The 17,520-nt window shown below is 39.2% G+C and overlaps 1 protein-coding gene across 2 annotated transcripts in view; it reads left to right on the forward strand.

Annotated features, from left to right (window-relative positions):
* The window catches only part of CTCF (CCCTC-binding factor (zinc finger protein)), a 49,026-nt gene that overhangs the window by 16,242 nt on the left and 15,264 nt on the right, over positions 1-17,520 (forward strand). For both annotated transcript variants that reach the window (XM_014547810.1, XM_014547811.1), the window contains exons 3-5: positions 12,445-13,234; positions 13,519-13,689; positions 16,250-16,383. In XM_014547810.1, coding sequence (XP_014403296.1) covers positions 12,454-13,234; positions 13,519-13,689; positions 16,250-16,383 — 1,086 coding nt within the window. In that variant the 5' untranslated portion in view covers positions 12,445-12,453. The remainder of the gene's footprint in view (positions 1-12,444; positions 13,235-13,518; positions 13,690-16,249; positions 16,384-17,520) is intronic.

A 17,520-nucleotide genomic window follows, 5' to 3' on the forward strand; every position in this document is an offset into this window, starting at 1 on the left:
TGTTCCTCTTTTCTTCCCCCCCACAACTCCCCTCCTCCCAGCTCCCGCCCCACCCTCCACCCCCACTCCTCACCCACCGTCCTCATCCATAGGTGCACGACCTTTGTCCAGTCTCTTCCCGCATCTCCCACTCCCCCTTCCCCCCCAAGAACAGTCAGTCCATTCCCTTTCTATGTCCCTGATTCACCATAATCTTGGTGGTCACTCTTGAGAGAGCAAAAAGAAGTGAGACATTAGGTTGCTGTGTGCCAGCAAAAGTGTGATCCAGGCTGTAGAAAGTAGAGAGGGACAGCATGTGTGTGGGAGGCAGCCTCCAGTCGGTACTGTGGCATAGCATGTTGACTCTCAGGTAAGTTTTGTCTTTTGTTTTAAATGTTCAATAAATGAAATAAACAGGCTACCTTTAATGTGGGGCTAGAACATGGCCTCTGTAACCAGGTTACAATAATAACTTTGAGATGGTTTAGTACATTTCCATTTGTTTTATGTTGAATATTTTTGCACAAAGTTGGTCTAATTCCTTACATATTTAAATTTCCCCATATGTTATATCCCTGCTAGAATGCTCCTCTCTTACTGTAGTTTGCCTGGCAGGATCCTCTCACCCTTGAAAATCCAGCTTTAATAATTCTTCTCCTTAAAGCCCTCCTTCACTCATTTAAGCCATCCTTTGTGCCAGGGTATGGGAAGTCTGTTAACCCCTGTTACAGCAGTCATCACACTGTATAGCTGCTATTTGTTTTATCTGTCTCCCTGCCAGATGAGCTTCCTGAGAACTAAGCCCTGTGCAGTTAGGACCTCCACTACAGTACCAAGTAATTAAAAGGGAAATTCATATTTGTAACTAGCATCAGGCACCTTTTGGTGAATTACTAAATCTTAATGTCTTAAAAAATTAGTGTATTCAATTAGCTTTTATTTTTACGTGGCAGGATTTTTAATATTTTTTAAAATTTTTTTAAAAAACTGATTTCAGGGAGAGGAAAGGAGAGGGAGAGAGAAATAGAAACACGAATGATGAGAGAATCATTGATTGGCTGCCTCCTGCATGTCCCCTACTGGGGGTCGAGCCTGCAACCCGGGGCATGTGCCCTTGAGCAGAATCAAACCCAGGACCCTTCAGTCTGCAGGCCGATGCTCTATCCACTGAGCCAAACCATCTAAGGCAGGATTTTTTTTTTTTTAATCTAACCTACAATTGTGTTAGGACTTCTTTTTCTGTTTAATAAATGACATAAACATAGCAAAAAAGAAAATAAGCTCATACAATTAAGCTTTTACTTAGCACACAATGTTTGTTTTTCCATGTGTTCTTCCTGCTCTTGTCATGTACAAGAACCATTTGTGCATGTTTCATATGACATTGGCACCAATGTTGAGTGTCTGCTGTTTATCTAACACTTTTATATTCATTGCTGCAGAAATAAAAGACATAGTTCCTGCCCTTACCATTAAGCTAAAAGTCTATTTGGGGAAAAGACACAGACATAGAACAATTGACTATAGTGAAAACCAAAAAAAAAACAAACTTGAAGTCAGCAGTCAAGGTTGAGAAGACTACTGATTTAGGGCAGCAATTTTCAACCTTTTTCATCTCATAGCACACACTAATTACTAAAATTCTTCAGCACACCAAAAAAAATATATATTTTGCCTATCTGACAAAAAATAGGTATAATTTTGACTCATTCACATCGGACGACTATTGTTGTGTTGACTTGTCATTTTTTTATTTGATGACCTAAGGGAAAAGTCGGGTATTGCATGTTTTACAAATTCTTGTGGCACACCACTGTGCTGCAGCACACAGGTTGAAAATCGCTGGTTTAGGGGATGAGTTGAGCTGAGAGGGTGGGGGACAACGGAGTTGGCTATTGTGTGGAAGATGCCCCAAAGGTGAGGGTGGGTGGGTGGAAAGTATGGGAATAGATTGTACAGAAGTCTGGGAGCAAAGCCGAGGAGTTGATTTAGTAAGCCTCAACCACGTGTTTTTTGCGCCTCATTTCAAGAGTTAGTCTGGCAGCAATATACTGGACAGACTAAACTAGTAAGAGACCAGCCTGGGAAGCTGTTCTGGGTGTTTGGGGTTTCTTTTTTGTGGGGGGGGGGTGGTTTTGTTTGTTTGTTTTGCTCTTAAGTTTTCTCTTCCATTCCTGGATTTGGTCAGTCACCAGGTTCTGTTAACTGGTTGCAGCCTTTATCCTACAGAAATTCAGTAGTTTATCAAATAAGTCATTTTTGTGGTGGGGAAAATTTATCTAGGGCTTGTGATTAGAATTCTAGGAAACAAACATCATATATTTTTGTTTAGCTAACATGTATTCATTGCCTTTGGTGGGACCGGGAGGTGGGGCGGGAAGGGGATACAGAGAAGCACAGTTGCCAGGCTCTGTGCACACATTGTTTTATTTAATCTTAATGACAACCTATGAGGTGGATAACATTATTCCTGTTTTGTGCACAAGGAAATGGAGGCACAGAGGGGTAGCATATCTCACTCTAGGTCAGTGATGGCGAACCTATGACACGCGTGTCAGAGGTGACATGTGAACTCATTTTTTTGGTTAAATATATAAAATAAATATCAAAGATATAAGTCTTTGTTTTACTATGGTTGCAAATATCAAAAAATTTCTATATGTGACACGGCACCAGAGTTAAGTTAGGGTTTTTCACTCTTGAGAGAGCAAAAAGAAGTGAGACATTAGGTTGCTGTGTGCCAGCAAAAGTGTGATCCAGGCTGTAGAAAGTAGAGAGGGACAGCATGTGTGTGGGAGGCAGCCTCCAGTCGGTACTGTGGCATAGCATGTTGACTCTCAGGTAAGTTTTGTCTTTTGTTTTAAATGTTCAATAAATGAAATAAACAGGCTACCTTTAATGTGGGGCTAGAACATGGCCTCTGTAACCAGGTTACAATAATAACTTTGAGATGGTTTAGTACATTTCCATTTGTTTTATGTTGAATATTTTTGCACAAAGTTGGTCTAATTCCTTACATATTTAAATTTCCCCATATGTTATATCCCTGCTAGAATGCTCCTCTCTTACTGTAGTTTGCCTGGCAGGATCCTCTCACCCTTGAAAATCCAGCTTTAATAATTCTTCTCCTTAAAGCCCTCCTTCACTCATTTAAGCCATCCTTTGTGCCAGGGTATGGGAAGTCTGTTAACCCCTGTTACAGCAGTCATCACACTGTATAGCTGCTATTTGTTTTATCTGTCTCCCTGCCAGATGAGCTTCCTGAGAACTAAGCCCTGTGCAGTTAGGACCTCCACTACAGTACCAAGTAATTAAAAGGGAAATTCATATTTGTAACTAGCATCAGGCACCTTTTGGTGAATTACTAAATCTTAATGTCTTAAAAAATTAGTGTATTCAATTAGCTTTTATTTTTACGTGGCAGGATTTTTAATATTTTTTAAAATTTTTTTAAAAAACTGATTTCAGGGAGAGGAAAGGAGAGGGAGAGAGAAATAGAAACACGAATGATGAGAGAATCATTGATTGGCTGCCTCCTGCATGTCCCCTACTGGGGGTCGAGCCTGCAACCCGGGGCATGTGCCCTTGAGCAGAATCAAACCCAGGACCCTTCAGTCTGCAGGCCGATGCTCTATCCACTGAGCCAAACCATCTAAGGCAGGATTTTTTTTTTTTTAATCTAACCTACAATTGTGTTAGGACTTCTTTTTCTGTTTAATAAATGACATAAACATAGCAAAAAAGAAAATAAGCTCATACAATTAAGCTTTTACTTAGCACACAATGTTTGTTTTTCCATGTGTTCTTCCTGCTCTTGTCATGTACAAGAACCATTTGTGCATGTTTCATATGACATTGGCACCAATGTTGAGTGTCTGCTGTTTATCTAACACTTTTATATTCATTGCTGCAGAAATAAAAGACATAGTTCCTGCCCTTACCATTAAGCTAAAAGTCTATTTGGGGAAAAGACACAGACATAGAACAATTGACTATAGTGAAAACCAAAAAAAAAACAAACTTGAAGTCAGCAGTCAAGGTTGAGAAGACTACTGATTTAGGGCAGCAATTTTCAACCTTTTTCATCTCATAGCACACACTAATTACTAAAATTCTTCAGCACACCAAAAAAAATATATATTTTGCCTATCTGACAAAAAATAGGTATAATTTTGACTCATTCACATCGGACGACTATTGTTGTGTTGACTTGTCATTTTTTTATTTGATGACCTAAGGGAAAAGTCGGGTATTGCATGTTTTACAAATTCTTGTGGCACACCACTGTGCTGCAGCACACAGGTTGAAAATCGCTGGTTTAGGGGATGAGTTGAGCTGAGAGGGTGGGGGACAACGGAGTTGGCTATTGTGTGGAAGATGCCCCAAAGGTGAGGGTGGGTGGGTGGAAAGTATGGGAACAGATTGTACAGAAGTCTGGGAGCAAAGCCGAGGAGTTGATTTAGTAAGCCTCAACCACGTGTTTTTTGCGCCTCATTTCAAGAGTTAGTCTGGCAGCAATATACTGGACAGACTAAACTAGTAAGAGACCAGCCTGGGAAGCTGTTCTGGGTGTTTGGGGTTTCTTTTTTTTTTGGGGGGGGTGGTTTTGTTTGTTTGTTTTGCTCTTAAGTTTTCTCTTCCATTCCTGGATTTGGTCAGTCACCAGGTTCTGTTAACTGGTTGCAGCCTTTATCCTACAGAAATTCAGTAGTTTATCAAATAAGTCATTTTTGTGGTGGGGAAAATTTATCTAGGGCTTGTGATTAGAATTCTAGGAAACAAACATCATATATTTTTGTTTAGCTAACATGTATTCATTGCCTTTGGTGGGACCGGGAGGTGGGGCGGGAAGGGGATACAGAGAAGCACAGTTGCCAGGCTCTGTGCACACATTGTTTTATTTAATCTTAATGACAACCTATGAGGTGGATAACATTATTCCTGTTTTGTGCACAAGGAAATGGAGGCACAGAGGGGTAGCATATCTCACTCTAGGTCAGTGATGGCGAACCTATGACACGCGTGTCAGAGGTGACATGTGAACTCATTTTTTTGGTTAAATATATAAAATAAATATCAAAGATATAAGTCTTTGTTTTACTATGGTTGCAAATATCAAAAAATTTCTATATGTGACACGGCACCAGAGTTAAGTTAGGGGTTTTTTTTTTTCAAAATGCTGACACGCAGAGCTCAAAAGGTTCGCCATCACTGCAGCATACTGCTAGTAAGTAAAAGAACCAGAATTGGAATGTAGGTCTCTGGCTGGAGAGTCTAAGCTCTGGACTATTCCATTCTGCTTGTCCTGCCTTTTTAAAAAGAAAATTACTATTCTTTTTTTGGTTCTTGGTGCTTTTAATGTGGAACAAGAGTTTTCTTCATGTTATTACATTAAAACACGATTTTTAATGTCTGCATAGTATTCCATTTAGTGGACGTATCATTATTTACTAGATTTAACTATTCCCCTGTGGTTTTACTTTTAGGTTGTTTATCATTATTTGCTTTAATAATGTTTTAAATTTTCTGTGATAGTGACAGTACTAGATTATATCATTGTGGCTTTATAATATGTTAACATTTGGTTATAGAAGATTGCCTTCATTTTTCAGAAATTTTATTGCTATCAATATCTTGTTTATTTCAGACAGATTTTGAAAATCATTGTATATAAAAAGCAGAAAGAATGTCTTTACAATGTTTGGTCTTTCTGATCATGGATACAGATAGTACTGTCCCTATTTAGTGAGGTGTTTTTTTATGCCTCCTAGAAGAGTTTTGTAATCTTTAGATAACAAATGCACATTTTGAGTTGAGGTTATTTTTATTTTGATAAGAATAGTATAACTTTCTATATTTCTGTATTGTTTTTCTGTACTTTCTATTTATTGAATATGTACGTATACTCTATACAATTTCATGTATAGTCCATCTCATTTGAAGAAATATATAGAAAATACAAATAGTAAATGATATAAAGTCAAACCTGCAGAAAATACCAATTAGAATAATTGGTACATAGTTTGAGAGGAAAATAATTGATCAATGTGTGGCAACTTAAAAAAAAGTAATATTCTATTACATAGGTTTCTCAGTGAAAGAAAAAAATTCTTTAAAGAAAAACTTTTCCATGTATGTGATTCCAAATGAAATTTCTCCCACGTATCCTTTAGTGTAAGCCAAGGGCATAATGCCAAAACAAAACTTGATGAAAGCAGTTCTTTAGGGGATAAGATCCTATGACCCAAGTATACCCAGTTTTCTGATGTTTTGGGCATATAATTCTGGGATAAAGACTAGAATAGAATGCTGAATTCCACTGAGGTGGAATAAGGACAGAAAAGTCTCTTTCTCTCTTTTTTAATCCTCACCCAAGGATATGTTTTTATTGATATTTTTAGAGAGGAAGAGGGAGGGAGAGAGAAACAGCAATGGGTTGCCCCACCCCAATCAGAATCGAACTTGTAACCTTTTGGTGACACTCCAACCAAATGAGCCACCTGGCCAGGGTAGAAAAGGCTCTTGAATTTACCAGTTAAGGGCCATTCCTGGCTTCAGAGCAATTCAATAATTGAGAAACAGAAACCAGACTGGTAAACCAAAGGGCGGAAGAGAAATAAAGGAGTGAAGACAGCCAGTGTGGAGTTGAACATGGAGGTAATATAGAGATAGTAGATGCTAAATTGTCAGGTGGAGTTAAAGGGAGTTTTAAGATGGGAAAGATTTGAGCAGCATAGAGCTGGCAGACAAGAGGCTGAGGCAAGAGGGAGAGGGCTGATCTAGAAGACTCCCCAAGGATGCTGGCAAGGCGGGTGGCCTGTGAGCAAGCGCAGACCTCAGAGCCCTTTGTGTCCTAGTCTAGGCCTCTGCGTCTCCCCACTCCACAAGTCAGCAGAGCCAAGGGAGGTGCTCAGGTGCCAGTTTTCCTCTCTTCTAGCCTCTTCACCCCCAGGTACCAGGATCGTCCTGCCTTCGCCTGAGGGAACCTCCTGCCTACCCTCTACCCAGATGTTGATTTGAATGATTTTTTTTAATGTTTCTAAGCTTTACTTTTTCACCAATATGATAGAAAATACAGGAAGGATCTGGTCTTCAGAGTTCCGTTTTATGTGTGATATTGTGTCCCAGGGGACTAACCTGCTTTGCCAGGCTCTTTTGATTGGTTAGTAATGGATTAGGGACTAGAGTCCAGGTTTCTTTACTTCTTAGGTGATAACCAAACATCCACATAGATGACCTTTAGGTAGTAAAACTGAGAGTGCAGATGTGGATTTTAAAGATCTCTGTGTAGAGACAGCAGAAGTAAAAAGGTTAGCAAATGGAGTGGCTACAGAGAAAGGAACAGAGCCTTAATGTGCTAAGAGGGAGGAGCTCTAAGAGACAAGGGAAGGCAGGAGCCAAGGGAGAAAAGAGGCCCTGATGAAGGAAGAATATCAGTTTCATACTGTCAGATGCCAGAGAAACTAAGGTTGAGGATGAAGGAAAGGCCTTTGGGTTGGCTAGTGTGGTTTTTGGTGAATGGTGCTTGTGGACCAAACAGAAGGACCACAGAGTAGGCTAAGAAGCAATGGTGTCGTTTATTTAAAAAATAGAGCATGGTTTATCCATTGATCGGTTTTTGTTTGTTTTGTTTTGTTTAAGGGAGAGAGAGAGAGAAAGAAACAAACATGGATCAGTTGCCTTCTACACAAGCCCCAAACAGATCAAACCCGCAACCTGGGTCTGTGCCCTGACGGGGAAGGAACCCCTCCATCACCTTTTGGTATACAGGCTGATGTTCCAATCAGTGGAGCCACCCAGCCAGGGCTGGAGTCCTTTTTAATAAGGACAAGTTCTTAAAATAGAGCAAAGCCATGCCCTGGCTCAGTGGTTATAGTGTCGGCCTGTGCACCAAAGAGTCCTTGGTTCAATTCCTGGTCAAGGATAGGTACTTCGGTTGCCAGTTCCTTCCCCACCCCTTGTCCAGGCACCTGCAGGAGGCAACCAGTTGATGTGTCTCTCTCACATCAATGTTTCTCTCTCTCTTCCTCTCTCTCCCCTCTCGCTCCCGCCCTTCTACTCTCTGAAAACCAATGAGAAAAAATATCCTCAGGTGAGGATTAAAAATAAAAAATAAATAAATAGAGCAAAGCCATATACAATAGTATGCAAATTAATCTTTTATGTGCTTCATTTTTCAGATTTCAATAAGTAAGCTAACATACTTTGATAATCAGAAAAAAGTTGTGTCCCTGGAATAAATGTAAATCCCTTTTTAGTGGTGGTGATCCACAAAAAGATTTTACAAAACCTAGAAAGCATGGCCGACTCAAGCAAGGAGACTGGCAAAGAATGAGAGAGAAAATGTCCATTCCCCCACCCCCCTCAGTGGGCAGAGCTGAATCCATAAAGAGAGAAGATGGATCAGAACTACTGAGGGGGGAGGGGGAGTGGTGACATAGCTAAGAGAACACAGTCAGTCCCCTGGGAGCGGGGAGAGACCTGGTCCAGCCTCTAAAGTTAATTATTGATTTCAGAGGAAAGACTCCCTTCTGGAGAAAGTTGGGTAAAGGAATCCACTGCCTGAGGGGATTGCTAAGCATTGTATGGGAGAGGCTCGTTTTTTCTCTGTCGAAATAAAAGCTGCTGCTTTAAGACCCTGAGTAGATTGTTCATGGACCTAATACTCTGTCAGCTCGACTCCCTGGCAACACAGTTGGTTTCAATTTGTACTCCTTTGTACCAATTATTTTTCTACCTGGTCTTTTAGTTTGGACTTGGTTATTTACAAGCAATTTCTAACATTTTAAGTTCTCAAGGTGGACAAGAGGGATTTTTCTGTGTTTTTTCAAATTATTGTATGCTACAAAAACCTACAGAGCTCAGAGATTAAATGCTTTTCCTCCACCAGTTTTATTACAAAGGATATCTAAATAGCTAGGATTATGTAGTGATTTTCTGGCAGGGCCAGCAGTATCATCTGCAGCTTGTGAAATGTTGTTTTTTGTCCTTTTGTTACTTTTCTCAAGAATGTCACCAACGTAGATGGGGTTTGTTCTCTGTTCCCTAAATCCAGCATTTGGAGTTACCATCTTTGCTGAGGTCCCAATTTTGAGACCTTCGTGGTCTGGAAAAATATTTCTTAAAATGTGTGAAAGTAATATTATAAAGTAGTACTTCTTTTATGAAACCACGTAGGGATCCATTAAGTTGCAAATTCTGATTCTATGGGTCAAGGGTGAGGCCTAAGTTTGTGTTTCCAATGAGTTCCAAGGTTACGCCAGTGCTGCTGGTTCTTAGACCATACTCTGAGCAACAACGGCATAAAGTTGTGCTTTCCAGTACAGTATATAGCCCCTGGCCACATGTGGCTGTTGAGAACCTACAGTGACTAGTTCAAATTGAGGTGTACTATAAACGTAAAATATATACCAGATTCCAAAGGTTTATTATGAAAAAAGAATATAAAATATCTTATTAATGTTTTTATTGGTTGCATCTTTTATTTTTTAATATATTTTTATTAATTTCAGATAGGAAGGGAGAGGGAGAGATAGAAACATCAATGATGAGAGAATCATTTATCGGCTGCTCCTGCACCCCCCCTACAGGTTATTGAGCTTGTAACCAGGCATGTGCCCTTGACCGGAATCGAATGTAAGACCTTTTAGTCCGCAGGCAAATGCTCTATCCACTGAGCCAATCCGGCTAGGGCTATTGGTTACATCTTGAAGTAATAATATTTGGGACATACTAGGTTAAATAAAATTACTAAAATTAATTTCACCTGTTTCTTTTTACTTTTTCAATATGACACTAGAAAATTACATCTATGTGACTCACATTTGTGGCCTCTATTATATTTCTAGTCAAGAGCATTCATTCCTATCCTAAGAATAATCCATCTGAACAATATTGGTTTTATAAAAGAAATTACAGTTAGGATCATGCTTAAAGTGGTCTTTTATCAGAAATATGAGACCTTATAATAAAAAGCTAGCACATTGATGCTTGAACATATTTATAGGGAAATTATAAAGCATTCTACAAATGTTCCTTGATCCTCACCTTATGTAGTAACATTTTATATTTGTCCCCATTTTTAATGGAACAGGTAGTAAGAGATCTTTGCATTGAGCATTGTAGTGTTTTTCTCTTCGTTGTTGAGAACAAGGGACTAATGAAAGTAGGTAATGGCAGAACAAATCAGACTGACAACCAGCAACCCACAAGGTTTTCCATCAGCCTGGGTTATGTTCCGTGCAGATGGTAGGATTTGCTGAATCTACCAAAAAAATGTAGGTTGCTTCAAGCCTGGCTTTTGCCCTCAAAGAGATTTCACAAGCCAGCTGGGGAAATGGATCATTTGAGAAAAATTTAAGCACAAAATAGTGTGGTTATTTTTTTTTTATTTTTTTTTATTTTTTAAATATTTTATTGATTTTTTACAGAGAGGAAGAGAGAGGGGGATAAAGAGTTAGAAACATCGACCAGCTGCCTCCTGCACATCTCCTACTGGGGGTGTGCCCACAACCAACGTACATGCCCTTGACCGGAATCGAACCTGGGACCCTTCAGTCCGCAGGCTGATGCTCTATCCACTGAGCCAAACCAGTTTCGGCAATAGTGTGGTTATTTTATCAGCAGACACATTCAGAGAAAGTAATGGCTACAGAGCAACAAGTCGTAAATCTGAATAGGTTATCTGGGGTTAGATAGTAAAAGGCCTTGAAAGCCATGCATCTCTCCCTTTTGCCAATAAGGGGATACACTTTGTTGTAGAAATCAAGCACTGTTTTTGTGAACCAAGTAAGTCTTAACTTCCCCTGCCAGAAAGCACATGTAGTTTCCAAGTACCATATGCATATAATCTTCTTATTTTGTGTCAGGCAAGACTATCCAAAGCTATTCAACCAACATAGCTTTCTCCTGTCTCTCATACCTGAATAGCCTCCAAACCTACCTACTTTTACCTAAAACCATTGTACCTGTTCTGTCCCTCATGTTAGACAGTAACTCCTACAATGCAGAACCAGGTCTTGCCCACCCCTCTGTAGTCTTTGTACTCCTTTGCAGGTGGTTCTGGCTTAAGAAGAACCTTCCCTGACTGTTAGCATGGATACAGCATTAAGGTGCCTGGACAGAGAATTAAAGAAATGTACCTCTGATAGAAGTAGCAAAAGCTTTGTTTGAGACTGAGGGAAGAATGCAAAACACTTGAAATTTTTTAATTTTGAATTAGCCTTGTATATACTTGCAGGTTTTAAGTCATTACTTTCAGTTAGATGATTGTTCAGACTCATTTTACTCTTAGGTATCTGGGTACTCTGAGTATTCATGAGACTTAAGAGCCAGAAGCTGTGGTACATCTACACGATGGAATACTATGCTGCTGTAAAAAAGAAGGAACTCTTACCATTTGCAACAGCATGGATGGAACTGGAGAGCATTATGCTAAGTGAAATAAGCCAGTCAATGAAGGAAAAATACCACATGATCTCACTCATTCATGGATAATAAAGACCATTACAAACTTTTGAACAATAATAGATACAGAGGCAGAGCTGCCTCAAACTGATTGTCAAACTGCAGCGGGAAGGCCAGAGAGGGTTGGGGGGCAGAAGGGAGGGGAGTAAGAGATCAACCGAAGGACTTGTATGCATGCATATAAGCATAACTAATGGACATAAGACACTGGGGTAAGCAATAAAAAAAAAAAAAAAAAGAGCCAGAAGCTATGAATTGGCTGATTTTTCCCCACCTGGTTTTGTTAATAATTCTTTAATATAAACTATCTAGAGTAGAATTTAACTGTCTCATGTTATATATTTCTTAACCATTTGTTGTTTTGAATTAGGACCCAAAGAAGATCCATACGCAGTGATTGATTGCTGCATTTTTTTAAGTCTCTTTTATCCGTGTCAGGGCTTTTCAAATTTAGCACTATTGCTATTCTTTGTTGTGGAGGACTGACTTGTGCATATAGCAAGGTGTTTAGTAATATCTCTGGCCTCTCTGCCCACTGGATGCTAAGTAGCATACCCACTCTAGAAGTGATAACCAAAAATGTCTCCAGGCCTTGCCAAATGTCACCTGGAGGCAAAGTCACCCCACTACTGATCTGTAGGTTCTTTCTCTATCCTTCCCATTTTTTTCTTCTGGTGATTTATTTGCAAAAGAAACTGCAGTTTCCTTCTGTCTAGATTTCACCCCTGTAGTGTAACTTAACATCCTCTGTCCCCAATTTCCTATTAATTGGTAGTTGAATCGAGACGCTATATTAGTTTAAATGTTTTTGTTTTGTTTGACAAGACTGCTTCATGGGTAATGTTTTGTCCTTCTGTCAGGAGGCACATGGTGTGTGTTATTTTTTTGTAATATTAACCATTCTTCAGGGATCTTTTTTATTTTAAAATGTATTATATATATTTTCATGTAGATATAAACTTTATTTTAAATAACAATCTGTGTTCTCTCTTAATAAAGGAAGGGGAAATGGAAGGTGAGGCGGTTGAAGCCATTGTGGAGGAATCTGAAACTTTCATTAAAGGAAAGGAGAGAAAGACTTACCAGAGACGCCGGGAAGGGGGCCAGGAAGAGGACGCTTGCCACCTACCCCAGAACCAGACTGATGGGGGTGAGGTGGTTCAGGATGTCAATAGTAGTGTGCAGATGGTCATGATGGAACAGCTGGATCCTACCCTTCTTCAGATGAAGACCGAAGTAATGGAGGGTACGGTCGCTCCAGAAGCAGAGGCTGCTGTGGACGATACCCAGATCATAACTTTGCAGGTTGTAAATATGGAGGAACAGCCCATAAACATAGGAGAGCTTCAGCTTGTTGAAGTCCCCGTTCCCGTGACTGTACCTGTTGCTACCACTTCGGTAGATGAACTCCACGGGGCTTATGAGAATGAAGTGTCTAAAGAGGGCCTTGCAGAAAATGAACCCATGATCTGTCACACCTTACCTTTGCCTGAAGGGTTTCAAGTGGTGAAAGTGGGGGCCAATGGAGAGGTGGAGACGCTAGAGCAAGGGGAACTTCCACCTCAGGAAGATCCTATTTGGCAAAAAGACCCAGACTATCAGCCACCAGCCAAAAAAACAAAGAAAACCAAAAAGAGCAAACTTCGCTACACAGAGGAGGGCAAAGATGTGGATGTTTCTGTCTATGACTTTGAGGAAGAGCAACAAGAGGGTCTGCTATCAGAGGTTAATGCAGAGAAAGTGGTTGGTAACATGAAGCCTCCAAAACCAACAAAAATTAAGAAGAAAGGTAAAATGATTTTATCCCTTCTATTCTCATAAAACCAATTTGGAATGAAGTACATAACGATATATATGCAGGTTATTTTATATTAAATTAATTTATTTTTTAAGATCATGATGTGAGTGCTAGTCTTTTTAGCCAGTCTAAAATAAGTTTTTAAGTCCTGAAGATAAAGAAGTAAATCTATTAGTGGCAAAAAAATAATTATGATATTTATAGAAATTTAAGATTGGGATTAACCTTAACATTTTTTAACCCTACAACAAGTAAGTGTTTTATTTTGCATATAGGTGTAAAGAAGACATTCCAGTGTGAGCTTTGCAGTTACACGTGTCCACGGCGTTCAAATTTGGATCGTCACATGAAAAGTCACACTGATGAGAGACCACACAAGTGCCATCTCTGTGGCAGGGCATTCAGGACAGTCACCCTCCTGAGGAATCACCTTAACACACACACAGGTGCTGGATAAGAATGTTGGGAACTACAGCATAGCTACGATTAAAACTTGGACTTTATAAGGATGGTGATCCAGAGAAAGATTATCTGTGGTAGATAACCTGTCGTATTTCCTAAAGACATCACCATTGTGTTGCTAATGTTTTAACAACTACTAAAAAGGACCCCCAAAATTCCTAGGCAAAAATTGCCAGACACTTTGTTGAAGAACGTTAGAAATAGTAGTGAAATACTACCTTTGTAAAAACCATGCTTTCTGGTTGTTTTACCTCAAGGAAGATAAGTAATTCATAATCTCAGAATGGAAAGTGTAAGGCATCATTCTAGCAGTTCAAACATTTATTCATTCACTCTCCATGCATACTTCAGCATTCTAACATTAGCTTCACCTTGATTGTGGTCAGGTCTTGGGGGTCACTAAAGTGGAGGACTGTGCACTGGAGCTCTCTTTTAGGCTCTCTTCCGGGCTCTTGGCATTTTAGTGTTGGCTTTGGCTCTAAGTGCTAACAATGAAACTTCTTTCACCCAGTTCTTTATGCAGAATAGCTCTTCTCTATCCAGATTCTCCACATAATTTTATATGATGACTCTTGTTTTTATTTGATGTGCTGATTGTCCAATGAGTGTGATTAAGTGGGGGTTGGCCTATAAGCAGTATGCTGTGTATTTGTATTTTTTTGCTGATGTGACTTGGTCACTTTTTAAAAAATATTTTTTATTGATTTCAGAGAAGAGAGAGGGAGAGAGAGATAGAAACATCAGTGATGAGAGAGAATCATTGATCAGCTGCCTCCTGTATGCCCCCCACTGGGGATCAAGCCTGCAACCCAGACATGTGCCCTTGACCAGATTCAAACCCGGGACCCTTCAGTCTGCAGGCTGACGTTCTATCCACTGAGCCAAACCAGCTATGGCTGACTTAGTCACTTTTCACCATCTTCCTAGTTTCTACTCAGACACTTGATATGTTTTATTTGGCAGTTTGAAGACATTATAAAAGCAGCATATCTATAATAATAAAAGCGTAATATGCTAATTAGGCCGGACAGCTGGACGACCTTCTGGACGAAGCCAAGCTGCGAGGGGTGAGCCCCTTGCACGAATTTTGTGCATCGGGCCTCTACTGACTAGATAAAAGTAGCTGGCCCCAGAAAGTCAGTTTATGCTGAGGAATAACATCTTTGCATTTTCTAGATGTAGTTGTATTGCATTCTAGGGTACACCCTTGCCTGTGTCAAAATGCTGTAGCAATTGAAGCGTGACTTGGTGAGCGTGGATCTTGAGCAGAGGGACATACGTGGTCTTGTGGTGCAACCCGATGAAAATCTGTCCCACAGCAGAGATTCTTCCTTAATTGCCATTCTTATGTCTACCAGACCAGGGGTGGGGAGTGTCTGGCCCATGGACCATATAAGGCCCAAGAAATCATTTAGTCTGGCCTTACCAAAGCCTTAAGGGTGAGTTAATTAAATGTTTGACCAAATATAGGAAGCTAAATTTTAAATTGATAATTTTGTATGGCCTGCAAATGATATTATAAATATCCAAATGACCCTTGGCAACAAAAAGGTTCCCCACCCCTGCTCTAGACAGTACTAGGTAAGCGTTGGAGATTCTTGGTTTTCAGTTTGCCTTTTTAGAAGTGGATGCTGCTTTCCTTCTCTTGTTAACTGTTATTTTACTTATATCTCTATACCACCAGACTATACATTTTTCATAGACAAGAACTCTGTCCTTCACTCCTATATCCTCTGGTATTAAAGGAGCAAATTGAGCAAATAAACATTCATTGGAATTTCTTAGTTAAGGATCATATTCCAATCACACTTCCCTCTCCATGGTTCTCTCAATCTCTGGGAGAATCATTTTTGTAATGGCTGCCTCCATTCATTACATTGGAGCTCTTCCTAATTCCATTCTCAGAGGTAGCCTTCTTTTGGTTTGGTGTTTGGGATTACCTTGCTGTCCCCATTTTTAATGCCCATAATTAAAGATGATCCCTAGTTTCTGAATAATAGTCTGTAAAAACAGCACTCTGTTCTTCTGTCAGCTTTATCACCTCATTGTCATTATTACCTGGGCATTTCTTTCCAATGCAGTATTCAGAATATAAAGTGGCTAGAAAAGGTTTACTAAAGTAATATGGACATATTAAAAACAATAAGATTCTTTCAATGACGGGGGGGAAAAAACAAGAAATGTATTGGCTGTGTATATTATTAGTTTATAGAAATGTTCAAATATTCCTGAATTGACATGCAGATCATAGAATGTTAGACATGGATGTTGGAAAGTGTTGAAAGTGATCTGTATAAAGGCAATCGTTCTTGGTAAAACCTTTGATAAATTTCTAGAATTCTTTATCAAATGGGTAATTAAGAGAAACTAAATGTTTAGCACATTTTCTAATAGTTTAGGGTTAGTGTCGTAAAGTCTGCCAGTCCTTCTTATAGTTTTTTGAGCTACTTTCTGGCTAGTGCAGAGTTAATGAAATAACTAGGGTCCATTCTCATGAACTGTGCCCTTGATCTTGTCTTCCTGTTATATCCTCTTTTCTCTTAGGTACACGTCCTCACAAGTGCCCAGACTGTGACATGGCCTTTGTGACTAGTGGAGAATTGGTGCGGCATCGTCGTTACAAACACACCCATGAGAAGCCATTCAAGTGTTCCATGTGCGATTACGCCAGCGTAGAAGTGAGTATTCAGCTTGTTGGCTACTCTTAAGATCATGATACCAGTATGAGGATATAAGCTACCCAAACTGACTTAAGATGAGATAGAAAATCTAATTAGATTATTAACACCCCCACTCCCCACCACCAAAGGAAACTGTAATGAGTATGAAAGATTTACCCTATAAAAAAGCACTAGTTCCACGTGTCATTATAGGCAACTTCCACCAAATTTCACAGAAACAAATAACTATATCCAGAGTATTTAAAAATGAGTTTTTTCACCTTTATTATTTTAGACTACCCTGTTATCAAAACTGGATAAGGATACTACCTTATTCTCACAGAAAAGCAAATATTCTAAGTAAAATTAGTTTTTAAATCAAATATAGTAATATATTTTTAAAAATAAGTGATAAAACATCCTGGGGAGAAGATTAGCAAGACAAAAAAAGTGATTACTAGAGTATATTTAAAATGCAAGGACAGTTGAACATTAGGAATTTATTAGTGTGAACGAAATTGAGAGATTTTTAAAAACCATATGATCATTTGTATAGATTATTGAAAAACTAAATTTCAATACTCAGTTACTGTCTAGTGGAAGGAAATGTCTTTACTATAAGGAGTGTATACGAGAAATCCATAGTAAACTCTAACTCTGAAATATTGGAAGTATTCCCATTAAAATTGGAACAAGACATCTATCTTATTGTTCAGCATTGTATTGGAAATCCTAGGTAATAGAATAAAATAAGAAATGAATGATAAATGGAAAAAACAAAATTGTCATTTCTTTCAGACGTATTTCCTTATAGAAAATTCAAGAGTATTAGCTAAAAAAAAGAGTAGTAAGTGTTCAGTTGGGTGACCAGATATAAGTAAGTACACAGAAATCAGTGACTTACCTTATACCAGTTGTTCTCAACCTTCTGGCCCTTTAAATACAGTTCCTCATGTTGTGACCCAACCATAAAATTATTTTCATTGCTACTTCATAACTGTAATGTTGCTACTGTTATGAATTGTAATGTAAATATCTGATATGCAGGATGGTCTTAGGCGACCCCTGTGAAAGGGTCGTTCGACCGCCAAAAGGGGTCGCGACCCACAGGTTGAGAAGCGCCGCCTTCTACTATCAGTAGTAGGAAACAGGTTC

This window comes from Myotis brandtii, unplaced genomic scaffold (assembly GCF_000412655.1).
Source record: "Myotis brandtii unplaced genomic scaffold, ASM41265v1 scaffold486, whole genome shotgun sequence".
In the NCBI taxonomy this organism is placed as follows: Eukaryota; Metazoa; Chordata; class Mammalia; order Chiroptera; family Vespertilionidae; genus Myotis; species Myotis brandtii.